This window comes from Acanthisitta chloris, unplaced genomic scaffold (assembly GCF_000695815.1).
Source record: "Acanthisitta chloris isolate BGI_N310 unplaced genomic scaffold, ASM69581v1 scaffold544, whole genome shotgun sequence".
In the NCBI taxonomy this organism is placed as follows: Eukaryota; Metazoa; Chordata; class Aves; order Passeriformes; family Acanthisittidae; genus Acanthisitta; species Acanthisitta chloris.
The window spans coordinates 7143-34866 of record NW_008669657.1 but is presented as its reverse complement, the minus strand read 5'-3'; the positions used below and the strand labels follow the sequence as shown (position 1 = coordinate 34866).

The window sequence follows — 27724 nt, the reverse complement described above, 5'->3', positions numbered from 1 at the left end:
GGATTAAAACATTCTCATTTTTAATATTGTTTCTCTCTTATATTAAGAATATACATCAAAGTTTCATAATTTTACAGAAATGTTCCTTTACAATTTCTCATTATAACCTCTTTGGTTTATTTCACCTTTAAGAACCCTTCAGCTTGACAGACTGGATCCAGCTTTGACTTTTAAGATACACTTTCCCATTTTGTGTGTCAGCCTTAATCCATTTGTCTCTTTCATCCTTTTGATTCATGTGACCTGGAAAAGAGAATCCTGTTAGTTTAATTTGACACACAGTAAACACATCACCTTCACATTGCCATTTTTTTTCCAAGCTCCCTGGAAGTACTTATAGCCCTTTCATTTGGTAGAGTTTGTGTATTTTTAACAGAGGCTCCTGACATTTCATTCTTGATACAGATTTTTGCATTAATCTCATTTCACATCATACATCATTAGAAGAAAGCTGTGGATTTTATTGCATAGTACTGCACTTTTTACCATGGGCTAGGAAACATGTTGTGGTGGTCTGACCCTGGCTGTATGCCATGTGCCCATCAAAGCTACTCTGTCTGTCCTCTCCTCAGCTGGACAGGGCAAAGAAAATATAACAAAGGGTTTGTGTGTTGAGATAAGGATAGCAAGAGATCAGTCACCACTTACCATCACAAGCAAAACAGACTTAACTTGGGGAATAAAGATTAACTTATTACCAATCAAATCAGAGTAAGGTAATGAGAAATAAACCTAGATGTTAAAAGCACCTTCCCCCCATCTGTCCCTTCTTCCCAGGCTCAGCTTCACTCCAGGATTGTCTACCTCCCCCCCAGGAGCATTGCAGGGGGATTGTGTCCATTCATTATGTTATCTTTGCTGCTCCTTCATCCACAAAGGGAGAACTTCACACACTCTTCCCCTGCCCTGGCATGGGCTCCTCCTCCAGGGGTTGCAGGTGGATCTCTGCACCCCCATGACCCTCCATGGGCTGCATGGAAATCTCTGCTCTGGCACCTGGAGCACCTCCTTGCCTTCCCTTCTGCACTAACCCTGGTGTCTGCAGGGCTGCTTCTCACCTCTGCACCCCCATGACCCTCCATGGGCTGCATGGAAATCTCTGCTCTGGCACCTGGAGCACCTCCTTGCCTTCCCTTCTGCACTAACCCTGGTGTCTGCAGGGCTGTTTCTCTCCCATATTGTAGCTGCTCTCTTTAGCTGCTGGTCTGCAGCAGGTTTTTTTCCCTCTGTTATCCCAGGGCTGAGCCTTGTCCCATGGTGGATTTGTGCTGGCTGGCACTGGCTCTGTCAGACACTGGGGAAGCTTCTGGCAGCTTCTCCCAGAAAAGCCACCCCTGTAGTCCCTCCATGACATAACGTGGCCACACAAACCAAATGCATGTACTGGTTTTGTCTGGGATAGAGGTTATTTTCTTCATAGTAGCTAGTATGGACCATGTTTTGGATTTGTGCTGAAAACACAAATAATAATATATCAAATTTGCTGTTGCTGAGTGGCTCTTGCATAGCATCAAGGACTTTTCTGCTTCTAGTACCACCCTGCCAGCACATAGGGTGGGGAGCACCAGGTGGGAGGGGACACAGCCAGGACAGCTGAGCCCAACTGGCAGAGGGATATTCCATACTGCAAGGGTCATGCTCATGTACACAAAGCTGTCAGCAGAAGGAGTGGGGGAAGCTGTGATGGTGTGTGTCATACCCACTAACTGTTCCACAAGATGCAGCCCTGCTGTCCTGGCTCAACATCTGCCTGTCCATGGGAAGCAGTCAATTAACTCCTTGTTCTGCCTTGCTTGTGTGCACAACTTTTGCTTTAGCTATTCAACTGTCTTTATCTCAACCCATGAGTTTTCTCACTCTTACCCTTCTGATTTTCTCCCCCATCCCACTGGTGGGCAGTGAGTGCTGTGTGGTGCTCAGTTTCCATTTAGGGTTAAACCATGACATTGCATTAGATGTTAATCTGGCTAAGCAATTTGAAAAGTTTTCATTGTTATTGTAAACACAGCAATGAGACATGGTAAAACCTGATTGTACAGATGACCAGATATGCTGCTACTATTACTGTTTTCTTATAATAATGGCCTAAAAAAACCAAACCCCAAAAACAACCCTGAAATCTGTTTTCTTGCATGTTTCACATCAACTCAGTACACATGGTCATGCTCTGAAAAGTCCACTGTATAACAAAGAAGAAAGTTCAACTTGCTCTCTCGTGGCCTCAGTTTCTTAATTGTAAAATGAGGGTAAGTGACCTTCCAAATTTATACAGTTTTATGTCCAAACTGGGAATTAAATTAGGATCTTTTCAATCCCAAATCAGCCTTTATCACAAGGTCAACCTTCACTTTGGTTTATCTTTGCAAAAACATCATTTATTATTAAAAATACATACTATTTATTATTTAGCATTTGTGACTGAGTGAATTCTAAGTTTAGAACTAATCTGAGACTGGAATAGCACGAGGGATAGCAGGCAAGCAGATTCAGAACCAACTCTGCAAACATGCTCTGCTCTGACCTGTAACACAGCTGAAATTAAATTCTGGCCACAGCAAAAACAGTGGCAAAACTCCAACTGACATCACTGCATTGGTTTCCACAACTCAGGCCTTTGTGCCAGAACTTTTCAATAGAATTTCAGCACTTTGGTAGTTCTAAGTGGGATTCATTTAAGGTTATGGGCCAGACCCACAGCAATTCACTGCAGGCTGAGGTACTGTAAGTAGAGTTTTCAGAGGAGTCCAACAGTCACTTCAGTGTCCTTTGTTATCAGACTACAAAGTGCCTTCAAGTATCTCCATAGGGATGTCCCAGTACAATTTCAGCAGTCTCAGTCACACTCAGCATCCCTACCATTCTGGCTGTAGGGCACAATCCACAGACCTCACCACTTCACTAGACTTATATCTATGATTATCATCACCAAGTTGGACAAATATATCATACAGGAAATCTGTTAAAATCTGAAAATTCAGTTCCTCAGAGCCTTCCTGAATCCCTGATTTGCAATAGTATTTTATCAGAGGACACAGAATGAAAACAGAATCTTCTTTCAAGCATAGATAGGCCCCTAAAACATTAGATCAGCCTGAATTTTAAACAGGAAATAGCCTCCAGGTGCCAAAAAACTGAACCAACATACAAGTGTAAAGGAAAATTTCAGTTAGAATCATAGGATCGCCAAGGTCAGAGAGGAAAATTTCAGTTAGAATCATAGGATCACCAAGGTCAGAGAAGACTTCTAAGATCACTGAGTCAAACCATTAACCTGTCACTGCTGTAAACTCTAAACCATATCCTCTAGTCTCAGATCCAGATGCCTCTTCAACACTTCCAGGGATGGTGACTCCACCACCTTCCTGAGCAACCTATTCCAGTGCCTGAACACATTATGTTGTGTAGTCACCTTTTCAATTGAACAACCATGAAAAAGGTTGGATTTTTTTGCCCCCATGTGTGGTGCCTAAAGGCAGATAACACCTTTGCAAAACTTTACACAGTCAAGTACTGTTTATTTACTTGCTTCCTGGAGACTGGAGAGGTTGAGAGCTCTATTTTCATGCCATAAAACACGAGAAAAGGATCATATTGTAAATGTTATTCAGTGGTGTTGTTAGGACTGTGGTATATCTCAAAGAGGCTGTGAACATCTTGAGTTGAGTGCAAGCTGAAACCAATAAAAATCTGTAGGATAGCATCTCATCTAATGTGTTTAATAAAAGTTGGATGAACTTTCTATTTGACTTGAAGGAATGTAATAATTTCCAGATACAACCTGGGTCTTTGTTTGGTTTTTTTTTTTAAAGATCTTGCTTTAGCATCAAGGCTTCAGAGAGGGCAGTGTTTAGAGGGACATTGTAAACCAAAGCTCTTCCCACTCAATTCCAGTGGCCAAGAGTCAATAAAAACTGCTTCTAAGAAAGAAGGAAAGTTTTGAAGAGCTTTGAGAACAGAGAAAAACTGTGACTCTGATGGCAACAAACCCAAGACAGCTGCACAGTGGGAGAAGGAACACTACACTTGGGCAGCTGGCAAGTTTCAGAAAAAAACCCCTTCAGTTTCAGCAGACTGACATAACAGAAGCTCTTTCAGTTATTCCCCTTTTAAAGGCAAGTTGCTTGCCTCATGTTATTCACTGCCCATTCAGCTGTGCTTGTATTCAACCCTGGAACTCCAGGCAGCCATAAGCATGGACATTACCTTAGAGCAAACAGCACAGAATTTCAGATAATAAAGACTCAAACACATCCATCCCTAAGCTTTGTGGATGGCAGATGAGGCTCATGCAGACAGCTCCCTCCTTGCACACTGGCTTTGAAGCAATCCTAAAGGGTAAATCCACAGCACTCGATAGGTCACTACTGTACTACTGTATGAGGAGCCACTGTGTGAGCAGTGAGAGTTAAGTTGCTCCTGAAGGTAGGAAACATCTGTCTAAATCCCCTTTGCTCCAGAGGGGAACATCAGGCTGATGTGAAAGTTGTACTGTTTCAGTGCATATGTGAGTGAATGGTTGTTGTAAGGAGAAAGATGCTTCTCACCACAACCTGCCAGGAGAACCAGGCAGGATGAAAGGACTTGAAGTATGTTACTAAGAGAAACCTGAAAAGTCAGAGATAGGACAGTGTTGTCCATGTCCATCTTTCCAAAGCGATATGGTAATTAGACACATCCGGAGGCACAGGATGAGGAAGGTCATCTATTCCATGTCCATCTTTCCAAAGCGATATGACAATTAGACAAGCTGATTCTCTCCAGAGGCACAGGATGAGGAAGGTCATCTAAGGAGTTCCTAGTGATGAAAAGACTAATTGGATGCTGGATTAACCCATAAGGTAGAGACAATGTATACCTGGAAACTTTCACAGGAGAAAAAGGGTTAGAGAAGACAACAGGGGATTCCTCTTCATACCCAGGTTAGACATCTCAGGGACAGACATTAACAGGAGAGAACTCTGTTACCTGTGTGCACGGATACCAGAAGCCATGGATCAGAGGAACACTCTTCACACATGGCTTAGCAAAGCTCTTGTGCTGTAGATGGGATGGGATTAGTAACAAAACCTAAAAATCCTGTTAACTGCTGCAATTGTTGTCATGCTGGGAGACAGTGGGAGCAAGTATGTCTAGACTTGGGAGAAGACAGTAACTCCCAAGTCATGCTGGGAGACAGTGGGAGCAAGTACATCTAGACTTGGGAGAAGACAATAACTCCCAAAGAGGTTTTTCAGTCTCTTTTTATGAGCACAGAAAAATACAAAGAGGTTGGTTTATCAACTTGACAAAGAACAGGGAGACACGATAACCTACAAAGACAAACATCTACAGCCTCTGAGGAGCTCCTGTGACCCTGTGGGACTTTGACCAAGGAAACTTATGCAACTGCTGAAAACCAGAGGAAGTAAGTGACTGCCAAAGTTAAAAGCTCACTCAGCACCAAACAGATGGGTGGCATCGGGTGAAAGGTTGCCACTGGATATGAACTCAGCACTAGAACTGGGGCCAGAGATGGAGAAACATCTGGAACCAGATGAGTCCCTGGCATCACTCAGAGCTGGAAGATTTACATGGGTTAAAGAAAGGGGTTATATTCCAGACAATTAGGTTTGGAAATTGACACTATCAGCTAGAAGAATCCAAAACGAGTCCCCAAATGACTGCAAGATGTTTTCCAGCCAGCTTACAGCTGTCGACACACAAACTGGCAACAGAAGTGGGCTGAAGTATACCCACTGGCTGCATCTCCCTTAGTCCCCATCCACCCACACCCGACAGCCTTCCTTTGTTACTGGGGAGTGGGTGGGAGCAGATGGTCATATCAACTTCAGACAAGAGAAAACAGGGCTGAAAGCAACGTCCCAAGGATGCACTGAATTAAACCTGCCATGCTCACATGGCCTGGACTTCACAACCTGCAGTTCTGGCAGTCCTACTGCCTCAACAGACAGATACTACCAGAAAGTTAACCCTACTGTTTAGCTTAGTTTGCTTTACAAAAAGGTCAAATCATAATTTCTAGCCCTATCACCAGTGGACAAAACAATTTATTTCTTTATTTCCCTGCAGCAATTTCTTACGTGCTAGAAAAGTGCATCTTCCCTCAGTCTTCTTTTTTTAGGGAAAAAACAACATTTTTTTCCAGTCTTCTCTCATTAATCATATTTTAGACTTCTGACAGCATGTGCTGCTTTAGAGTCTCTACAGTTGTCTGCGTCCTTTTGGAAGTACAGTATTCAAAATGGACACATTCCAGCAAAGTATTACTAATGTCATGGAAAGCCAAGGCATTGTATTTGGAGTTTTACAGAATAGTCATGTTAATAGGCTGTTTATTATTTCCAATGGTGTTACAGGACTGTTTCCTGATGGTTTTATTTAAATAAACCTCCTCTTCGGTACCACACAGGTAACTGTTCCTACCTTTGTAGTTTGAAATTGAATTAACTTATTGGGAAAATGGCCTAAAAGAATCAAGATAAGCTGAATTTTAACCTTGACCTTCAACATGTTTTAGAACCTCTCTGACAGGACAGTGTCCTAAGCTCCTTTTCTGTTTAAATATACAACACTTTTTAGCCTGTTACTGTTCTTCTTACCATATACAGTACCTATAGCTAATTATCTCTACAGGTTTCTTAAACCAGCTGATTTAAGAATACAGACAGGCCTGGAGACACAGAGAAGCCAGAGACTGAGCAGAAAGGGCTTCCCTCTTTGCCAGGGAAAAGAAAAAAAATCAGTTTGACATGATAACCATAAGAAATCACTGGAATCACTCAGGCACTTTCCAAGTAGAGAGCCAAACACTTTCACAGATGAAAACTGAACGAGTGCTTAGCATGAACTCTGGGTTTGTAACAGATTTCATTATACCATACATGCTACTTCTAAGAGTACCCACAGATGTCAATGCAAACAGGTGCCTTGTGCTTGCAAATCTCAGGAAGCATCCCAATATTGCAGGAAAAGTCCCTTCCTTTTCTGAAAGAGCAAAACACCTTTCCACGCTCTCATCACACTGTCCCTCCATAGGGGCCATGCAGCCAGGTGATGGTACATGAAAACTGCTCTAACAGTACCAGCACTAGGGAAGGCTTTCCTAGAGCAGGTGATAGACTAAGTGCATGTTTACCCAAGTCACAGAGCTCTACTCTTCTAATCTCTCTCACAATATTCCCAGAGGCAAGTAAAGCTTCTTGAAAACATATAGTTCCTGTGTTATCCACATGAGAACTGGCCAGTTTCTCAACAAATAATCTATTTTTAAACTAACTTTTGAGCTCAGAAGCATAAAAATCTAAGCTGCCATGCTTTTTTCCCACTTGGCAAAACCTCTTTTCTCTCTCTATTTTACATTCTTTCAGCTGCAGCAGCAGGACAGCTAGAGACCTTGTACCCAAAACCTCAACAGTGTGTAATGTTTTCATGATATAGAAATAGTATGAAATGATTTTTAATTATTTGAGAATCTCCTTATAAGAGGAAATTATCAAATATCAACTTCAAGAAGAGGAGATTGTTGGGAGTGAGGGGACAAGTGCTTGGCCTGCAGAAAGAATACATCATGCCCATGGGATAAGGTGAAGAGAAGCAGGAAGCATCTCCCTTGCTATGCCAAAGGAATGTGACTGACTTGGCAAAGAAAGGGGAGGTAAGAAAAGGAGCAAAGCACATGTTAAAAACAACTACTTCACCTCCCTTCAGGTCTGTTGCTTCTTACTGACCAGTGAAGCAAAGGGAGGACAGCACTGCTCACAGATCATTGCTTACATGATGTGAGAAAACACTCAAAGCTAACTGCTGGGTATAAAAACTGATGATGACACATTACTTCAGGCCAACACTGAATTGTATCCTGCAGATAATCCATGCCAGGGGCTACTTTTCATTCACCTGTACTACGATCAATTTAGATCCATGTTTAATAAGTTTTTGTGTAGTGCTGTAACTTCTTTAAACAACTCATAATTACTGGCCTAATGCTGTTGCCTCTGCACAATTCTTGATGATTTCCATGCCTTTGGGACATGTATATTTGAGAGTTAACTAATCAGAGCTGCTCTTGCCTCAACTGCCAAGATCATTTCCATACAGAATGGTGGGTTGAAGAATTGCTGTGCAGTGAAGAACTGCAGCAGTGCTGACTGTCCCACATCAACACTGACTGGGTTGTGAAACCAGAGAAGCCACTCAGCTGTGTATATTTATATTTGAAACACCACTCGTACCTTTAATGTTGCCAAAGCAGCAAGAGGACTGGCCAGTGGTCCTCATTCACTGGGAGAAGTCTTGTTTTATTGCTGAGGTGATTCATTCCATAGTCTTGCTAGACTCTGGGGTCCATCCACAGGATTCTAGCCTGAGAACTTCTAATTATGGCTTTTAAAGTATTTACTGACCACTGCTAAATTTAAGTGCTAGTTACTGTTCCTAGGCAGGAAGTGATATATAATCAGGCTACATATTAAAATTATGTAATTACACTTCTAATGTTTCCTGCCTTTGAGATTAGCATCTTACATGGGGGAAGAAAACATCTTTTGTGCATATTTTCTTAGGTTTGAAAACAAAACCAAACCCAAAGCCTCACCCAGTCTGCTATCACATCAGGTCACACTGACATAACACGTTCAAACACAAAGCTGGAGCCTTCAGACACATTACGTTCATGTTTCCTCTAGAGCAAACTGCATAACTGGTAAAAGCAACAGCTTTAACTTCTAGAGATAGACACATCTGGAGGGGAGGAGAGAAATGCACACCCTGACAATCAATTGTATGATTGTTTGCTAAAGCAGAAAAGCAAGAGCTGGGATTCTGAGCTCAATTTTAAATGCATTAGAAGGATGTTTCTAGTGATTGCAGGTACCTTTCCATATACTCTCTACTGCTCCAGCTGCTTCTGCTCTTCTCCTACTGATCTCCCACCCATCATTTCTCAGCCTTCCTGCACTTTTGTAACATTTATACTGTGCACTAACAAATAAAATAAAATAAGATATACCCTTTTTACTCCCCTACCCCTCACTCAGAGACAACTTTTTATTCCACTTCTAATAGATATTCCTAGGCAAACTATTATACGTGACTGTCCAAGCAATGGGTCAAATTCAGCTCTGGATTACCTACCACAAAAGCACTTGAATAATGCTGAGGATGAATTTGGCTCCAAGACCTTTGCTGGAGAAGCAGTTGATTATATTCACAAGCCATTTACCAAACAAATTTAAGAAGTCAGCTAGTAACATGGGGAGGACAAAGGCCCAAGCAAACACTTCAATGTGAAACAGATGCAACAAGAAGCCTCCAAGAGCAATAAACTAACAAAGAAATGTAGATGCCTTTGACTAAGTCCAGACAGACACTTATTGGAAGCCAAGATTAGTAAGCCTTACCACTTAGAGTTACGTGATCGTCTTTGGAGTCACTCTGTGTTTCTTTTAACTGGATCTCTGAGCTCACATCCACTTTTCTTCCAGACAGCTCCAAATAGGCTTTGAGAGAGGCAGGTACCTTGACTGTAATTGAACCTGGGATAATTTAAGTGAAAGCTTGTTAGTTTAACACTGAGATCAAAGCATGAAACAGGAAATTATTTCACTAACTTCAATTAAATCATCGTTTGGTTGTGTTTGTTGGTTTTTTTAAGAGAATCCTTAGACACAGCAACCTCTTTTTTTGTCACTGAAGGGCTAAATTAAGGTGTCTTCATTTGTCATAAACAAAGCACTGTATGTCACATGTAGAAAATGGTGTCACAGTATTTCCTTGGCAGACATGAAAAATAAACATTGACATATACTGATAGCAACATCTCTTGGTAGAGGATCTTATTACAGGAGTGATCAAGGCAAGCAAATCTAATAAATCTCATGGGTATTATGTCTATTTTCACCTCCTAGTTGCATATCTAAACTCCTGAACAAAGACAGGGAATGGGATTTGACAAACCCAGTCACTGCATGGCACATGATGCAAGAATTGCTCCTCTGGAACGATGAGACACCACTGTAAGCACTACTGATTGTCTTTGCTTTACTGCTAAGGGGCAGCTGTTCTCATCCTCCAACAGATACAGTCTCAAAAGTGACTAACAAGTTTAGACTATGTATCACTAAAATGTAAACCACTAGCAAAACTGCAGCTTTGGTGGCCTGAATTATTCTACCTTTGAGACTAAAACCACAAATTCTGACTTGTAGTCAAGTGGGGGTCAGTCTCTTCTCCCAGGCAACCAGCAGCAGGACAAGAGGGCACAGACTCAAGCTCTTCCAGGGGAGGGTTAGGTTGGATATTAGGAAGAGATTTTTTACAGAGAGAGTGCTCAGGCATTGGAATGTGCTGCCCAGGGAGGTGGTGGATTCACCATTCCCGGAGGTTTTCAAGCTGAGACTGGATGTGGCACTTAGTGCCATGGTCTAGTAACCACAGTAGGGTTGGACTTGATGATCTTGGAGGTCTCTTCCAACCCAGTTGATTCTATGATTCTATGACTTCTGCTTCTCCTAAAAATGTGCTTCTGTGCATCAGACCAAAGGCAAATGCTGGGCCCCCAACTTGCCCACATTAGTCATGTTTGGAATTACTCAGTCACAAAGTTTGGAAGCTTTCCCCTACACATTAAATCTAAAACCTAGCAAAATTCAGAATACACTTTCTTTACATGTGCTCCAGAGTTTTTGCTCAATTCCAGCACTCAATTTAGAAAAACAAAAAATGTTTCTTGACATACATCCAAAAAGCTGAAGCAGAACATGGTAAGAAAAAAGTGATGTTATAACAGCTGAGTAGCATCAGAAAGCAACTCTGGCTGTGCAATTAAATTCAGCAGAGCCTGTGACAGTCCTGATGAACAAGTAACTGCCAGTGTAATTCAGGCCTACATTTTGCTGGACACATACAAGCCTTAGGATAAGAAAGGGAAAAGGTCTTCATCTTTGGGTCCTCCTTGGAGAGTTGCTTAGTGATGTGACTCATAAAATCCAACACACATGCAGCTAATTTATCACAAATGGGACATTTTTTACGCTGCAGCTGTCAGCAGTTACTCTGAACTCACAGGACAAACAAAAACAGAACTTCAACTTTGCCTTTACTAAACTCTGCAGCCAGAAGAGATGTCAGTGTTTTGAAAATAACATTAATTAGATTTTATTAAGCACATTCTTCTTTGCTACTAACTCAAAGGGACATGAACTTCACACTAACGGATTCAAAGGGTAACCAAGAAATAATATACAAATAAATTTCTTTGTGCTAATTAAACCAAAATAGCTTGCACAGAAGGATGCACAAATGATTTCAATGCATTGCCATCATCAGCTCCATTCTGAGTAACTCTTAGGTTTGAACAGGGCACAGGTATTGTCTCACAGAAGTGTACCAAATGTTCATTTGAACCACCTGAAGTGCCTGACATGATGTTAAAGTCAAGCATAAGAATGCTGTAGTGTGTTTTGGTTTGGGGTTTTTTTTCCCCCAATACTAGGACTAACAAGATGTATTCAGGGTGTTGTCATTTACAGTCTCATATCTTCCCAATGGCAAAACTGTGAATTCAATTTTAGGTGTGAGATTTTAACTAAGAAAAGAAATTGTAGTGAATAAGCAGGAGAAAAATAAAGGAGGAATGGTAGGGTAAGGCTCTCTCCTCTTTGTTTTCCTGTTTTCCAATGGAACACTTCACACAGAAGGCAGGAAAAGGACATGTACATGTGCCAGTTATCACCCTGAACACACAGCAGCATGGAGTAAACTGTGCTCAAGGCAAAGGAACACTGGAATCCAGGTGGACTCTGCAGAATTCTGGTATATGACCAAGAAAAAAAAGAAGAAAATTGGAAACCACAAAAGTTTCAAAATCCATTTTAAGTATCATAGCCCCTCACAGAATGTACTGTATCACAAGTATTTGCAGATATCTTCTAACAATGAGGTAAAAAAGGAATGTAGACATCCAACAATCACAAACTATTTTTTCCCAGACAGATTTAAAAAAAAAACCAACCAAAACCCTCATCCCTTTTTCTTTTACATCATAATCTGCCACAAGAAATAGTAGGTTTAGTTTACTAACCTTTCTGAGATTTCAGATCCACTTTTCTTAACTGACTGACATAAACATCTATTGTGCCATGATATGTAGAAGCTTTTAGACTTCCATCTGATGAATCTGAAAAAGAAAGTAAGAAAATCTCTCATGAAAACAATTCTTTGCTAACTAAGTTGTCCAGATTATCCTTTTGCCTTTAAATGATCTATCTTCTATCTCAATTTAAAAGTTATATCCATTGGTTTTAAAGGCCACAGTCTTTTTTTGATAACTTACTGTTTTTTCCAAAATATTTTAAGGAAAATACAAGTGACTATTTACAATTCATTGTTGTCTAATTCTGTATTAAAACAGGAACCCAATGCTGTTGTCTCTCACTCCCTTTAATCTTTTACATTTCTTTTAAGCATTTATAAAATAGTTGAATTGTAAATAAAATTCTCAAAAACAAGGACACATCCAAAAACCCCAAAGATCAGTGCATTTTTCCAGTTAACTGAAATATTCTGCCTCCAGTGAAACAGAAATACAACCCTAGGAGAACCCAACCAAGGAAGCTGAAAGATCTGAGCTGTTCTTCCTGTTTCTATCAGCAAATCCCTGCCAGGTCTCTGACAATTCAATAAGTTACCCTGTGGCATACATTTCTCATGCACAAAAACCTTTCACTGTGTGTCCTTTACATTTTCTTTCTCAAGTTTTTTAGATCTTTGGACCTTATAAGTCTTTTACCTTTGGAAAAATGAATAAAAAAACCTAAAGGATGTTTAATGCTCTTTAGGAAAAGATTAAGCCTAACTAGAGCTTGCAGAACTGAAATCTGAAAAATAAAGCTTCAACTCTAAGATGTGTCTTAATGTTAAAGCTAACCCTGGTTAATTAAGGAAAATAATCAACATCATTGATGGAAAAACCTACCTCCTGTGTTAAACATCCTTATTTAACCACTTTTCATACCCTATGAGTCTATTAAGAGAAGGAAAAGCAGACTAGTAAGCTTAATTTAATGCTGTGGTTTAATGACTAAGTCATAAGAATATGTATTGCATTCATTTTCCAGGAATATTAATGCAGATCACTTAGGAACATAAGAGTTTTAACAGTACAGATTGTCCCTGAACACTGCTTAGTAAGTGACTACAGTTAACACCATTAGCAAAAGTCTTCAAGATTTGGGCCTGTAACTAAGTTTATTGACATAAATCTTTCTACATACATTCAAGAGACACTGAGCCTTGTCTACAATTCTGTTACTTCAATTTTCTGCCACAGAAATAATCACAATTTGAGTTTCTCCCTTTCATGTCTATATACTATTAAATGCACTGATATAATGTATACCATTATTGATAAATCTGAGTTATCCTGTTATATAAATGCTCAGGTTCTTGACAGAAAGTTTATAACCTGTTTTCATTTCTGAAGGGAAAGTGATTACCATAATAGTTTGGAAAGGCTGACATTATCACAAGCCTTCTCCTCCCCCTGAATATGTAATACAACAATGATTAAACTTCCTAATAAAAAACTTAAACATTGATATCAACAAATGTCAGATAAAGAACTAGGCTAAAGGCATGACTGCATTTGATGTACACTTACTGTTTTCTCAGGTCCTTTTATCCCATTTTAATCTAACAGATGATATCTAGACTCAGTCTAACTTAGAATCAGAATCATCAAGGCTGGAGGAGACCTCTAAGACCATCAAGTCCAATCATTAACCTGTCACTGCTGGAACCCCCAAACCCTAAACCATATCCTCCAGCACCAGATCCAGATGTCTCTTCAACATTTCCAGGGATGGTGACTCCACCACCTCCCTGGGCAACCTATTCCAGTGCCTGAACAACCCATCAGTGAAAAAAATTTCCTATCATCTAACAACTTCGAGACCTCTAAGACCATCAAGTCCAATCATTAACCTGTCACTGCTGGAACCCCCAAACCCTAAACCATATCCTCCAGCACCAGATCCAGATGTCTCTTCAACATTTCCAGGGATGGTGACTCCACCACCTCCCTGGGCAACCTATTCCAGTGCCTGAACAACCCATCAGTGAAAAAAATTTCCTATCATCTAACAACTTCTATCCCAGGCTGGGCAACCTATTCCACTGCCTGAACAACCCACCAGTGGAAAAAAATTTCCTATCATCTAACACCTTCTATTCCAGTGCCTGAACACCCTAACAGGGAAAACATTTTTCCTGACATCTAATCTGAATCTCCCCTGTCTCAACTTGTGCAAAGCCCAGTGAGTGTTGGGTGTCAAAAGCCTTGCCCAGCTACAGAAGGCTAACAGCCAAGTTTGGAAAGTATCTCCTTCAGCCACACAGCTATCAGTGCTACTCCTGAACAGAAAAGTGGGCACAGGCATCTGTGTGAAATCACTTCCTTTTAACTTTCACTGTGAATATTTAAGCTTTGAGAAAGGAGAAGAGAAGAACAAGAGACACAGAGAAAAGGTAGAACCCACCTACTGTGATGCTCCCTGTTTTGGTCTGAAGGCTGGTGTTACCTGTTATAAAAAGAGAGGGGAGAAATGTTAAAAGCAAATTATTTAACTGGTTTCTGAAATCGCAGCAAAGGCTAAAGTAATGAGACCCTATACAAGGGCATCATAATTGCAGTAGTACATCTGGTTTGCATGTAAACACAAAAAGGCATAAACCAGTTACACTGCTCGAACATTATTGCTTTACAAACAAAAATCTCAACATGTGGGTAACAGTGAAGTGATATCAGACAGGAAAGGCACTGAGTGAAGCACTATGGATGATTTTAGTAGCTTAGTATTCACAACAATTTTCATAGCTTTCCAAAGAGGCCTTTAAAAATTGGAAATACATCAAGCTCTGCCTTATCCTAGAATCACACAATCATCAAGGTTGGAAGACACATCTAAGATCATCAAGTCCAACCATTAACCTGTCATAGCTGTAACCCCTAAACCCTAAACCATATCCTCCAGTGTCAGATCCAGACACCTCTTAAACACTTCCAGGGATGGTGACTCCACCACCTCCCTGGGCAACTTATTCTGGTGCCTGAACACCCTAACAGGGAAAACATTTTTCCTAGCATCTAATCTGACTCTGCCCTGTCTCAGCTCAAGGCCATTCCCTCTAGTCCTCTCCCTGCAGCCATGGCAGGACAGACATCCCTCAGCCCTCTACAACCTCCTTTCAGGTGGCTGTAGAGAGCCATGAGGTCACCCCAAGCCTCTTCTCTAGGCTAAACAAACCCAATTCCCTCAGCCTTTCCTCACAGGACATGTTTTCCAGACCTCTTCTGTAATTACACAGTAGCAAACAGCCATTAGGGCAGAATGCATTCCACTGTGTATGACCTGTCTTTTTCTTAGTGGTTCATGAGCTGAAAGATAGAAGAGCAGCCTATCATCAACAGCCCTAAACTCATCTTTTCGAGCACATACTGAACAAAATATTAAGGGTTCTGAAAATCAGAGACAAGAAACATATTTCAATAAACTTGAAAGAGGTCTGGCTTTACTCTTTGCTATTTTTACACGGTACAATTTAATTATCCTCCTGTTTTCCCCTTTTTATCATGACTAATACTTAGTTTTGTACAACCTACAGAAAGCCCTAGGGTTTAGTCAGCTAGCAGCTCCCATGGAGCTGAAGGTAGACTACATAGTGCACATAGCCTCTGGGTCTGCTCTCTGTTTTTCTGGGTGCTTTGTTTCTGTTGTGATAAGCAGCTCCTAGAAAACTATTAAGCATGTAGAAATTAAACTCCTATTAACCACAGACTTACATGGCAGATAACTGATGTTGTGCAATTTCAATATATTAGCAAGATAAGCTCTCCTCAAACATTTAGCTACAACAAAAGCTGCTCTTAAAGCAGGCAGGAAACTCCTGCTGTGTTCTGACCTGCACTATCTACAGACAGTGCACAGAAATGCACTTTTGGTCATGTAATTGTTCTACAAAGACCAACACTTAACTTAAAAATTGTAAGTTAGGCAAGTGTTTCTTGGGCACATCAAAGGCAAAGAGCAAAAGACCTGACTAGAGGTAATTACTAATTTGATTATTACAACTCAGTAACTCCAGCAGTGTAGTGCAATACTATGAAGCCCAAAATATAATAGTTTTAACAGAATATTGATGACAGTGGCTTAGTATTTTGTTGCTGGTGCTGCTTCTGAAGAAATAGTTATCTTTGCTGTCCTCTCAAGCTTTGCTTCTCCATCAAGACTGTAAAACTTCAAACTACAGTACTGCAAGTCAGGATTAGTATAGGACCAGGGGTAAAAGATAGTTTGAGGATATAAATAAAGGCATCACTTGATACTGTATTCTTTCCACTCCTTCAATTTGTTTTGAAGGCTCCCAAGGTGGCAGAGCTCTTGTGATGCACAGAACTCCTAATAAACCATTATGCAACCTTTTAGCACTTTGAATTTTAAATTTGCATCAGACTAAAGTCCACACATACCTAAAATGGAATGAAAATAAAATTAACTTCTACAATTCCACTTATACAGTGAAATCCAGAAACATAGCTGAAATTTATGGAACATGCTTTGGTATATGAGGTATATTTAATATTTTATACACAGAATACCAAACTGAAGCATTACACTGTACTACCTTTGACAGACAGCAGATTTTCTACTCTGTCTTATTCAGGTCATTGACAAGGTAAGGCAGTTGCATGTTCACCTTTTTCTACACATAAATCAATGTCTAAATATATAAAGTAACTTCAATAACCATCTTTCCAGTGTGACTCTCTCAGATAATGAAATAGTTACTAGACTATGACAGAAGAAAAGGTCAAAAGCAAATATAATGTCCTGCACAAGCTTTACTGATAGCAGGTAAGGACCTGGGCAGCTTATCTTGTCTGCTAATATATGTGTTTGTGTGTGTACTTTCAAAGCCTTTGGGCTTACAATTAAAACATTATTGAGGAACACATGATGTTTTGCAGAAAGTATTTTCCTGAACAAACAGAAAAACTATTCTCATGCAAATGTTAATGTGCCATTGTTTTTAAAAGAAACAGCTAAAATAACTTTAGGTGTTCCAGCCCAATTTAGTAGAGAGCTCAAAAAATAATCCTGAAGTCACATAAGAAATGTCTGTATAATTTGGATACAATTTTATTTGTTTTCACATTGTTCTGCAGCTAAATGGCAACAAGGCATTACTAAGGAAGTAGGTCACTAACTACAGCAGTTATGATTTCACTTTTTATACCAAGAAAATGAAAATAAACTTTTGGATGTGCACAGGCATGAACATGCTCACAAACTGGTCACTCCACAGTATCCTTACAGCACTTGAAGTTAGAAAAAGCCAAAAGAAAATAGCTTATCAGTCAGAAGTGCCACTAACAATACAGTCTACTTATCAGTCAGAAGTGCCACTAACAATAGTCTATGTGCTAGAAAAATACAGTAACATGAGAAAAAGCAGTTTATTTCTGCCTATACATGCTAAAATGAACTTTACCTAACAGGTTTAGAAACCATTCATAGAATCATCAAGGTTGGAGGAAACCTCTAAGATCAAGTCCAACCATTACCCTGCCACTGCTGGAACCCCTAAACCATAAACCATATCCTCCAGTGTCAGATCCAGACCCCTTAAACACTTCCAGGGTTGGTGACTCCACCACCTCCCTGGGCAATATTCCAGTGCCTGAACATCCTAACAGGGAAAAATTTCTCCTGATCTGAATCTCCCCTGTCTCAGCTCAAGGCCATTCCCTCTAGTCCTCACTGAATTAACTATAAATGGGCAGAGGAGTTGCTCATTTATGGAAGAAACAAAAGTCGTTTCTCAATGACGATGACAACATCAAATTGCTAAGAAATTGCAGCCAATTGTTTATAGGACATATATAGCTGAAAATCTGGAACTCTGACTGAGTGGAGTAATTTTCACTCTCTGTACACCCTCCAGTTTGTTTTACTCAAACCACCACAAATGCATTACAGCACAGAGAGAATTCAGTGGAATTCTGTTACGTTAGAAAGCCAAACCAGATTCAAACCTCAACTGCTGCTTAAATAAAAGACTCTGTAGCTAATTAGTTTTAGTTCTAGGTGAAGGACATTAAAGGGTGGATGGATTAGAGACTTCTTCCTCAACCAAAGAACAGGAACTGTCATCACTCTGTTAATATAAGGTGCCAGCACACACACAGGCTATTTTTGCTAAAAACTTCTAATTACAGCCAACTTTTACAATAGTTCTTAGTAGATGCTCTAAGAGTTGCTTCTCCTGTGAAGAAAATAAAGGATAGAGGGGAAAAATAAGTCTCTTTACAACTTCTAGTATAATTTTCATGGTTGAGTTTTAAAATATTTTTATTTTCTCAGTGTGATGTTTTTTCCCATAACATACACTATTTGCTATTTCCCAATTGTGTTTATAAAATTGCTTTAAAAAATAAATACAGTCTGATGGAGGCAAAAAACCAATTCAGTCTCTAATAGAGACAGAATTGTTTTGTTCATACACTGTGCACAGTTGACTTAGGGCCAATCTATTGCATTAGTCCTTTTGTTAATATGAACATTATGAACACCTTCAAAGCAGCTAAATTTGTGACAGTTTTCCTTCTTACCATGAACACTTCCCAGCATAATATCACCGGCTACTGAAGAGAGAGATGCTGATTCTGCATAGAGATACTTGGTTTTCAGCAGCCCATCCTCAGTAGATATGTTGATGGTTGTCCCCTGTAGCTTCTCTATATTCACACTCTAAGAGAAATAAACTTGAATAAACATAATGGAAAACTTGTCATTGCAGCTTGAAAAGGCAGAGAGAGGTTAAGACACATTAAGACACAAAACAAATGAAAAGCAGTTGATGGTGCAAAACAAATGGAATCAAGTTCTTAGTTAAAAGCTACACAAGACAAAACAAAAAAAACTTTTCATCCAAGAGCTCTGAACAAAGAATTTTACAACATTCCTATGAGTTATTACACCCATCACTCAGGTAAGAACCCAAACAGTCCCAAATGGATAAGAGGAAAAACTTGCTTTAGTTTTGAAAAACGAAACCACTTCATTTTGAGAAGTAAAAAAAAGGATTAACTTTCAAAATGAAGACTGAATGTTCATACAGCACTAATGACACTTAGAGCATCGCTGATCAGTTTTCTGCCACCATAAACTGAAACATCCACTGTCTTTGGGACACACAGCTATTGATGGAGATTTCTAACTGGCTAACTTTGGATGTGCAGCTTTGGTGAAGGTCTGCAAAACAGTCACAGCTGCTGTTTTCTCAGTGTAACTGTTCACTTGGTTACTCAGGCTTCTATTCCTGGACTTAAGCCTCAAGATACACAAAACCTTGAAAAAACAGGGATAGGATCTCCATTTCTACTTCTTTTCCATAGAAATGGAGAGAAAGGATAGAAGTGAAAAGTTGCACTATGGATTTGGGGAATAAAAGGTGATACAGGAGATGATCTATGTACAATGATTATGGAGAGAGTGATCAGGCATTGGAATGTGCTGCCCAGGGAGGTGATGGATTCACCATCCCTGGAGGTTTTCAAGCTGAGACTGGATGTGGCACCTAGAGCCATGGTCTAGTAATCACAGTAGAGTTGGACTCGCTCTTTGAGGTCTTTTCCAACCTAGTTGATTCTATGATTCTGTGACAAGAAATATGATATAACCTAAGCCTATATGAACAAAACAAAGTAAATCATGTGCTTGTGCAACAACCACACAAAATTTAACTCTACTCTTCCTCAGTTAAATTTGATCTATGAAGCAAACATGCCATAGTTCACACTTAACCCCCACTCAATCTGGTTTTATTTTGCTTATGCAGACTTCCAATGAATTGCAAAACATCCTTATTCATTACATGAAGTAATAGATTGCCTTCCACATCAAACTGTGCCTTACTTACATTACCTTTAACTCCTCCTTGCCCTCTGAGCATTGCCATCTTGGGAGAAAAAAGTTAATGTAAAAAAATAAGTCTGCTGCCCCTCTCAGTGTTATGTTATATAAAGAATAAGCTACGGATGAAGCAAGAGGTTCTAGTGTGGCACAAACTCAATGCTATGCTGTATTGTGTCCCAAAAAGTGAGCTGAAGAGATTCATTTAATATGGATTATATGACAGCCAAGTGGACTGACCAATCCATACATCCTGAGCTTTATGATGTTTTTATACCTTAAATCATAAGATCACAGAATGGACCATTGTCTAAGACACATGGTCAGGCTCTGGAATATTGCCCAGGGAGGTGGTGGAGTCACCATCCCTGGAAGTGTTGAAGAGGCATCTGGATCTGGTGCTGGAGGATATGGTTTAGGGTTTGGGGGTTCCAGCAGAGTGGCAGATTAATGGTTGGACTTGATGATCTTAGATCTCTTCCAACCTTGGTGATTCTATGATGCTGCAATACAAAATTAGGTTTCCAAGAGTGTAACAAGATACATTAACCTCTAAGAAAATTAAAATGCTGTGCTAGAATTAGAGATACGTAGCAGTCAATACCTACAATCTCTGCAGGTCTTGCTGCTTAAAACTGTGCTACAGAATGACTTTAAATGAAGGAGAGCTGATTTAGATTAGACATAAGGAATAAACCTTTTATAATCAGGGTGGTGAAACGCTGAATGGCACAGGTTGCCCAGAGGGGGATGGGATGCCCCATCCCTGCAAACATTCAAGCTCAGGTTGGACAGGGCTCTGAGCAGCCTGATCCAGTTGAAGATGTCCCTGTGCAGGGGGATTGGACTAGATGACCTTAAAAAGGTCCATTCCAACCCAAGCTGTTCTATGATTCTATGAATCTGAGCATCAACAGCAAACAAAACCCAAATCTATCAAGGCAGAATCTGTCACTACTGAAAGGGACAGCAATTCAGCCTTTCAATCTTTCAGTGCATCTAACAAAACAACAATAAGCAGAAACTTTAAATCTAAGTTTACACTGCATCTGTCCTAGAAATGTTTCCCACAGAGTACTCCACTAGTCCCTCACCCAGGATGGCAAAGTGTAAACCTGCTGTGACACATGTTGCCAAAGCCACTGTCATTTTAGGCTCTATGGTCTGAGCCTAGAGAGTTAAATGACTTGCAAAGAACATTTCCACTTTCATCACTGCTATCAACACAATGAAAATAGAGCAAAGCACACTTTAAGAGGGAGGAATGAAATGAAAATATCTGCACAGTTTGGGTACAAACTGGCTGCCTTTTGGCTGAACAGGCAAAGGAAAGTTCAGAAAGCTACATCTGTTACTATAGAATACAAGTTTTGACTTTATTTAGGTATATTATCTTACCTAAAAAATTGTAAATGCTTTATTAAGTCAATCTCACATACCACCTCATCTTACTTACCAGCCCCAACTACCTTTCTTAAAAAGGCACTGTATTAAAAACAGCTGTCACACATGCACATAAAAAGAAGCTGTTATAAACAATAAAAACTACCAACACTGTGAACTTTTGTTTCAGAAAAAACTAAATTGGGGGTGGGTGTAAGTCAGACTGCTCAAGTATAAGACTAAAAAAAGTATTTTAGATAGGGAAGGCATGAGAAAAAAAAGTACAATTGCTTCTTACAGGGAGTAAATTTGTTTTCAATCCCAAATTCTTTAACTTTTATGGAATTTTGGCAGAACATAGATGTCTGGTTCTGCTAAATAGGTGTTATAGAAAAGTCCCTGTGGCACAGATTAGCTAATGACTCCCCAGTCAAACAAATGTGATTATTTTTGTCCATTGAACCAGTAGGTTTTCTGTAAAAAATCCTTCACTTAAGAGCAGAGCCTTGGGAGGTGCAGTTACTGAAACTGGCCACATGTTCAAGTTCCATCAGTTTCTTACCCTTTAGAGAAGTGTCAGTCTATCCTCATAAATCAGACTGAAGATGTTTTTGCACCTGAACACATTTTTAAGATGAAAACTAACATCTTGCTATGTTTAAACAAGACATACACAGCTCCTTCCCCACATGTTCCTGCTCTTGGCCTTCCTGTTCATGCTATCCTTGCTCAACTATTTTACTAGTGTCTTCCTCAATTTCTCCCCTTAAAAATATTCTGTTTCTCAACTGTTTAGTGCCTTTTACCACATCCTCTCCCTCCCCACTGCCAGGAGGGAGCTGAAAATGCTGACAGAGCCATAATTACATAGTTATGACTGCAACTGATGGAAGAAACATCTCATACAGACACACACAAGAGAGGCAAGGCTGATTATTAACAGAAATGGCCAACTGAGAAAAGAAGTCTCACACTGTCCTTCCTAACTACACAGCAAGGTTTGTCGGTGAGAAGTTCAGTAACATAATTCAAAACAATGTTCTGTAGAATCATAGAATTTTAGGAGTTGGAATGGACCTTAGAGATCATCCAGCCCCAACTAACCTCTCCTGCCATGGGCAGGGACACCTCCCCACTAGATCAGGTTGCTCAAGGTTTCATCCAACACTGCCAGGGTTGGGGCATTCACTACCTCCCTGCGCAACCTGTGCCAGTGTGTCACCACCCTCATAGGAAAAAACCTTTTCCTAATATCTAACCTAAATTTCCCCTCTTTCAATTTGTACCCATTGCCCCTTGTCCTGTCACTGCAGCTCTAACATAGAGTCCCTTCTGCACTGGAAGGTGCTATGAGATCTTCACACAAACCTTCTCTTCCACAGGCTGAACAGCCCAAACTCCCTCAGCCTGTCCTCATAGGGGAGATGCTCCAGTCATCTTAGCAACTTTGTGGCCTCCTCTGGTCTTGCTCCAACAGTTCCATGTCCTTCTTACACGGAGGGCACCAGAACTGCACGCAGTATTCCAGAGCAGAGTAGAGGGCTCCCCCTAACTCGAGAGTCACCTACTCGAGTTACTAGACCTTTACAACTGTTAAGAGTGACCTCTAGCAACATTACAGACTATACAAACACGATCACAAAGAAGCACTTCAGCTTAATCTGTACGAAGTTTGTTTTGTTGTTTCAGAAGGGAAATGTATCTGAAAAGAGTTGGAATTTTTAAAAGCATTTAAGGCTCAAAGCAAAACAATTCCATGAACTGTATTTTCATATAGATACAGATCTAATAATTACATTTATTACATAAAAGGCAGTCTAGCACCCACTACAAAGAAACACAGAATTTAATGCTGACAGATTTTGGAAAATCCAATGGTAATTTGCTCAGGTTACAGCAGGACTTCAAGAAAAGCTCACAGCTGGCTCTGTGTAAGTGAACATATGACCTCAGAACCCAACCTACAATGTGCACAACAGTGCCAAATGGCACTTCAGAGAGGTGATTTCAAACCCCTAATAGCTTGGTCTCAAATCTATCCTTGGCAAGGCAGAGTTACCTGTACTCTGATTCTTCCCAGTGCTGTTGATTTAAAGGGTACCTATTGATTCTGGCAGAGCATACATCCAAACTACTTGAGACTTGGCCTGGCTCTGCATGTTCACATAGCAATGCTTCAGATCTAAGGAATCCTACTGCCACCACTTGTATGGGCAATAAGATGCCTAAACATTCAAGTTGAGCCCAAAAACAGGACTGGGTGTGAGAACTGTAGTATTATAAGGGAGTCTAGCTCAACGTAAGTTTAAATAAAGGAGAACTGACTAATGTCAAGAAAAATAAAGCAGATTACAGTAGTTTGTGGCTTGTCTCACACTGCCATCTACTGAAAAAAGCAAAGTACTTCCCTGCAAAATTGTTCTGTTTGTGATTCTCTGCATTGCATCTCATACCAAGATTACCTATGGCTTTATTCCCTCAGCTGCAAAGACATCTGCAAAACCTACTCTTTCATTATTATCTCTTACAACCATATAATGCTGGAAGAGCACAACATGTACAAATATTAAGCCACTAAAACAAACTCCTTTGCCTACTGCAAAATCCCAGTGCTTAGATATCAGTCTAGGAGAAAGTTTGAGTGCTCACAGAACCATCAATGTTGGAGGAGACCTCTCAGATCATGAAGTCCAACCATTAACCTGCCACTCTGCTGGAATCCCTAAACCATATCCTCCAGCACCAGATCCAGATGCTTCTTCAACACTTCCAGGGATGGTGACTCTACCATCTCCCTGGGCAACCTATTCCAGTGCCTGAACACCCTAACAGGGAAAACATTTCTGCTGACATCTCATCTGTATCTCTGCTGTGAGACTCTATATAATTAAAGCTGATGGGTTGTATCAGTTAGCACAAACTCTGTGCTGGTGGAATGATCACATGATTATTACTGCTCTTTCTGTGGTGCCTGTTAATCCACATCAAGCATAAGATCATATAATTTAAGACAAATGTAAGAAACCATGAAATCACAATCAATCATTGAGGGTCATTAAATATTCTTCAGCACATTCTTCAAATTTAGTCATTTCGCAGCAGATAAGCTAAATATGCCACTGAAGAGAAAGTTTTACTTGTTACTTACCCCCTTCTCTGTTGCACGAATATCTGTATTTCCATAAAGTGTTCCAATACCAATTACTTTGCCACCATTTGTCTGTATATCAATTTTATGGCTCTGAAAGAAGTTTAAAAATCATACAGTTAGGATAACCATAATTAGAAAATGAATTATTTTGGTTTTCAAGTTGCACCACATTAACCACCTTAGATGACAAACATTTGGTTGTCATTTATGCCAAATGTGCTGTTTATTTCATGGAATCGCAGAATGGTTTGGAAGGGACATTAAAGATACTCTAGTTCCAACCCTCCTGCCATAGGCAGGGACATCTTCCACTAGATCAGGTTGCTCAAAGTTCCATCCAATCCGGCCTTGAATATCTCCAAGGATGGAGCATTCACAGCTTATCTGGGCAACCTGTTCCAGTGCCTCACCACCCTCACAGGGAAGAATTTCTTCCTAATATCTAATCTAAAGCTACTCTCTTTCAGTTTGAAGCCATTTCCCCTTGTGCTGTCACTGCAATGGACTTCAGCCAATTAAATACAACCACCACCAAAACCCCCAAAAATCTCAATAAAAGCACCCTGAACAAATCTCAGTGGCTGGGTAAGGTCTACCACACCAAACCTGCCAGACAAAACCTAATAAAAAGCCTCATCCAGAATGCTTGGCTCTTCTGTTCCATTACTAGCCTGCATGAAAAAGGAAAGCAGGTGTCAAACCTCCAGGTCTTTGGAAAAGACACCATAGAGCATACCAAAAATCAGCATGTTTTTTTGAATTACAAGTTATACAAACAACTTCTTGCAGCCTGTGGCAAATTGGGAGAATTAGCAGTTATGAAGCTTTTTGCTGGTGCTCTTGGATAATCCCCATGTGACTAGATTTTTTTGATTTATTTAAAGTCATTCATTGATCAACTATCTTTAGCTCTCTCCTGTAGAGAAAGTGCCTCCTGCTTTGTTAGTCAATCAGGTTTGTGGACAACATGACAGCAAAGCAACATCAAACAGCTTTAGTCCATCCAGGGGAGGGCACTAGCACTTCAGTTTCCCTGCAGGGGAATCAGCTCTTGTGCTGCTCTCCAGCATCTAGTCTGACCCTAAAGGTTAATACTTTGTTTCTCACTAGTAATTCTGCTTCCCTGATAATACAGGATACAATGCCTGAAGCAATATTAGAGTTACAGTTACCTTAGTAGAACTACAGTACTCCTTAAAACCAAGATTAGACTCCAACTTGGCTGTACAGCTAAGAAATACTGTAATGGAACAACTGTTTGCTCTTGCAAACACCTACATGGTTAGTAATTTTAATTCAAACCCTTCATCTCACTACTTCATAGTCAACAAAACCCAAGAGTGGCAACATATCTTCTAGTTCTGTATGCTGAAGCCATCACAGCAACCAGAACAAAGACAAGTGATCACCACTCACAACCCAAAAGAATACTTAGGGTAAGTAAGGTTAAAAACCCCAAACCCTTGTAATCTAAGAGCCCTTGGGTTTAACAGGGGTTTCAGTTGAAATCTGCAGTTCTTTCTTGATACTTTACAATTTAAATGCCTTTTGGGACAAGGGTGTTCCTCTCCTCTGACCCTTAGCAAGCAAAGAAGCTTCTTGTGGCCACCAGCTCAGTGGAAACACTGAGCTACATGCACAGATGAAAAATTAACTTTTACATTCATAGTTTTGCTGTCACTTTTGTGAATGAAGCAAAGCTCAAAGTTGGCAGAAGAAAAAAATCAACACGAGGTTCATCTAAACTATACAAGAGTTGGCAGAAGAAAAAAATCAACACGAAGCTCACCTAAATTATACAAAGCCATGGAGGAGTTGGTCTCAAAAGCCCCAAACTGGTGACTTTGCAGCCTTCTTTTCAGTTCATTAGAAAATATTGTTTCACTGTTACTTGGAGTCTCATGGAAAATAGAAGTGACTCTTTCAATTTTTAGAACTCTAGATTTTTCACATTTTGGATTGCCTTTGAGACAAGATGCCCAAAAAATTAGTTAGTGCTCCTTCCTCAAAATCCTCTTTTTCCAAGACTTCACAAAAAATTCCTGACATGATGGCATGCTGGCATTACTGCCACTATTGCTGGTCAAAACCATCTTGTTTTCTCATATTCTATAGTTTCTCACACACTGCTGTTGCTGTTATAACAGTCATTTTTAACCAGAGCTTTAGACACCTACAGTACTCAGCACAGTGCTCTTAACTTTTGGTTAGATTTCAGTTACCTTTGTAAGAGTAATGTGGTCAACTAGACAGAATCTGGGAGATACAATTTGTCTGTAGTTCACTGAATGTGGAGTAAACCTAACTCTGCTGTATATTAAATCTCCCCCTAAGTTCAGTTTTCCCTGTGTGTGTTATAAAACCATCTCTTACCACAGTAGAGAAAAATGCTGAAACATTTTTCATACCTCAAAAAAATATTTAAACCTTCTTTTGAATTCATACCAATTCCTGTGGGTACAGTCCCAAATATTTAAGTGAATTTGATCCCAAACAGCACCTAAGTCAGCTATACTATGTTTAATTTTACAAAAGCTTATGTCAGCAAACTTGAAGTCTTAAGATTGAAAAGAACAAGGTCATGGCTGTGATATATACAGTACTTAACAGATCTATTTTGGACATGTAATGTGTAACTTCTGATTGAAAATTAACCTAAAGGGTTTGTAAATGTCACTGATATATCAATTATAAAGGGGAAAAAAAACCACAGGAAAGAAGCAGCAGCATGCTGCAAAGTCTTGAATGAGCACAACTATTAACCTAGTAGACAGGAAATCCAGGTCTACCTTTTGCCTTTGAAGGGTGGGGAGGACAGAGATCAGGCTCACTGCTGTCACTGTTCCTGCTCCCTTTGGCTATCACAGGCACATGGACTTCTGACTCCACATTGCTTAGTGCTATTACATACAATTACAACACAAAGTTAACAATTAAAGGTGCTACTACACACCTTTGTGCTACACACACAGCAACACTAGGAGCGTTACAATGAGAGAGAGATATCAGAGTACTTCTCATCTCTAGCACTGGTATTTAGGTTTTTATACTGTATTCTACCACACAATCCTTTTTCAAACGCTGACAGAGCAGGGGAGGGTTCTTTGTACCTTTATTGACTGCAAGACACTAGTTCCCTTCTCCGTTTCTATCTTGCAGTTATCACACTCTATTTTCTGAATCTTCACACAGCCAGTCCCTGATGTTTTGATATCCAAAT

At 40.0% G+C, this 27724-nt stretch overlaps 1 protein-coding gene across 1 annotated transcript; it reads right to left on the bottom strand.

Moving 5' to 3' along the window:
- On the bottom strand, positions 1 to 27724 carry FAM185A (family with sequence similarity 185, member A; the record flags this gene model as incomplete). Its single annotated transcript, XM_009073383.1, has 7 exons — positions 1 to 243; positions 9399 to 9533; positions 12080 to 12175; positions 14535 to 14576; positions 18668 to 18806; positions 24502 to 24594; positions 27615 to 27724. Coding segments are annotated over 7 exons (731 nt in total), but the record flags the coding sequence as incomplete, so codon positions are not given.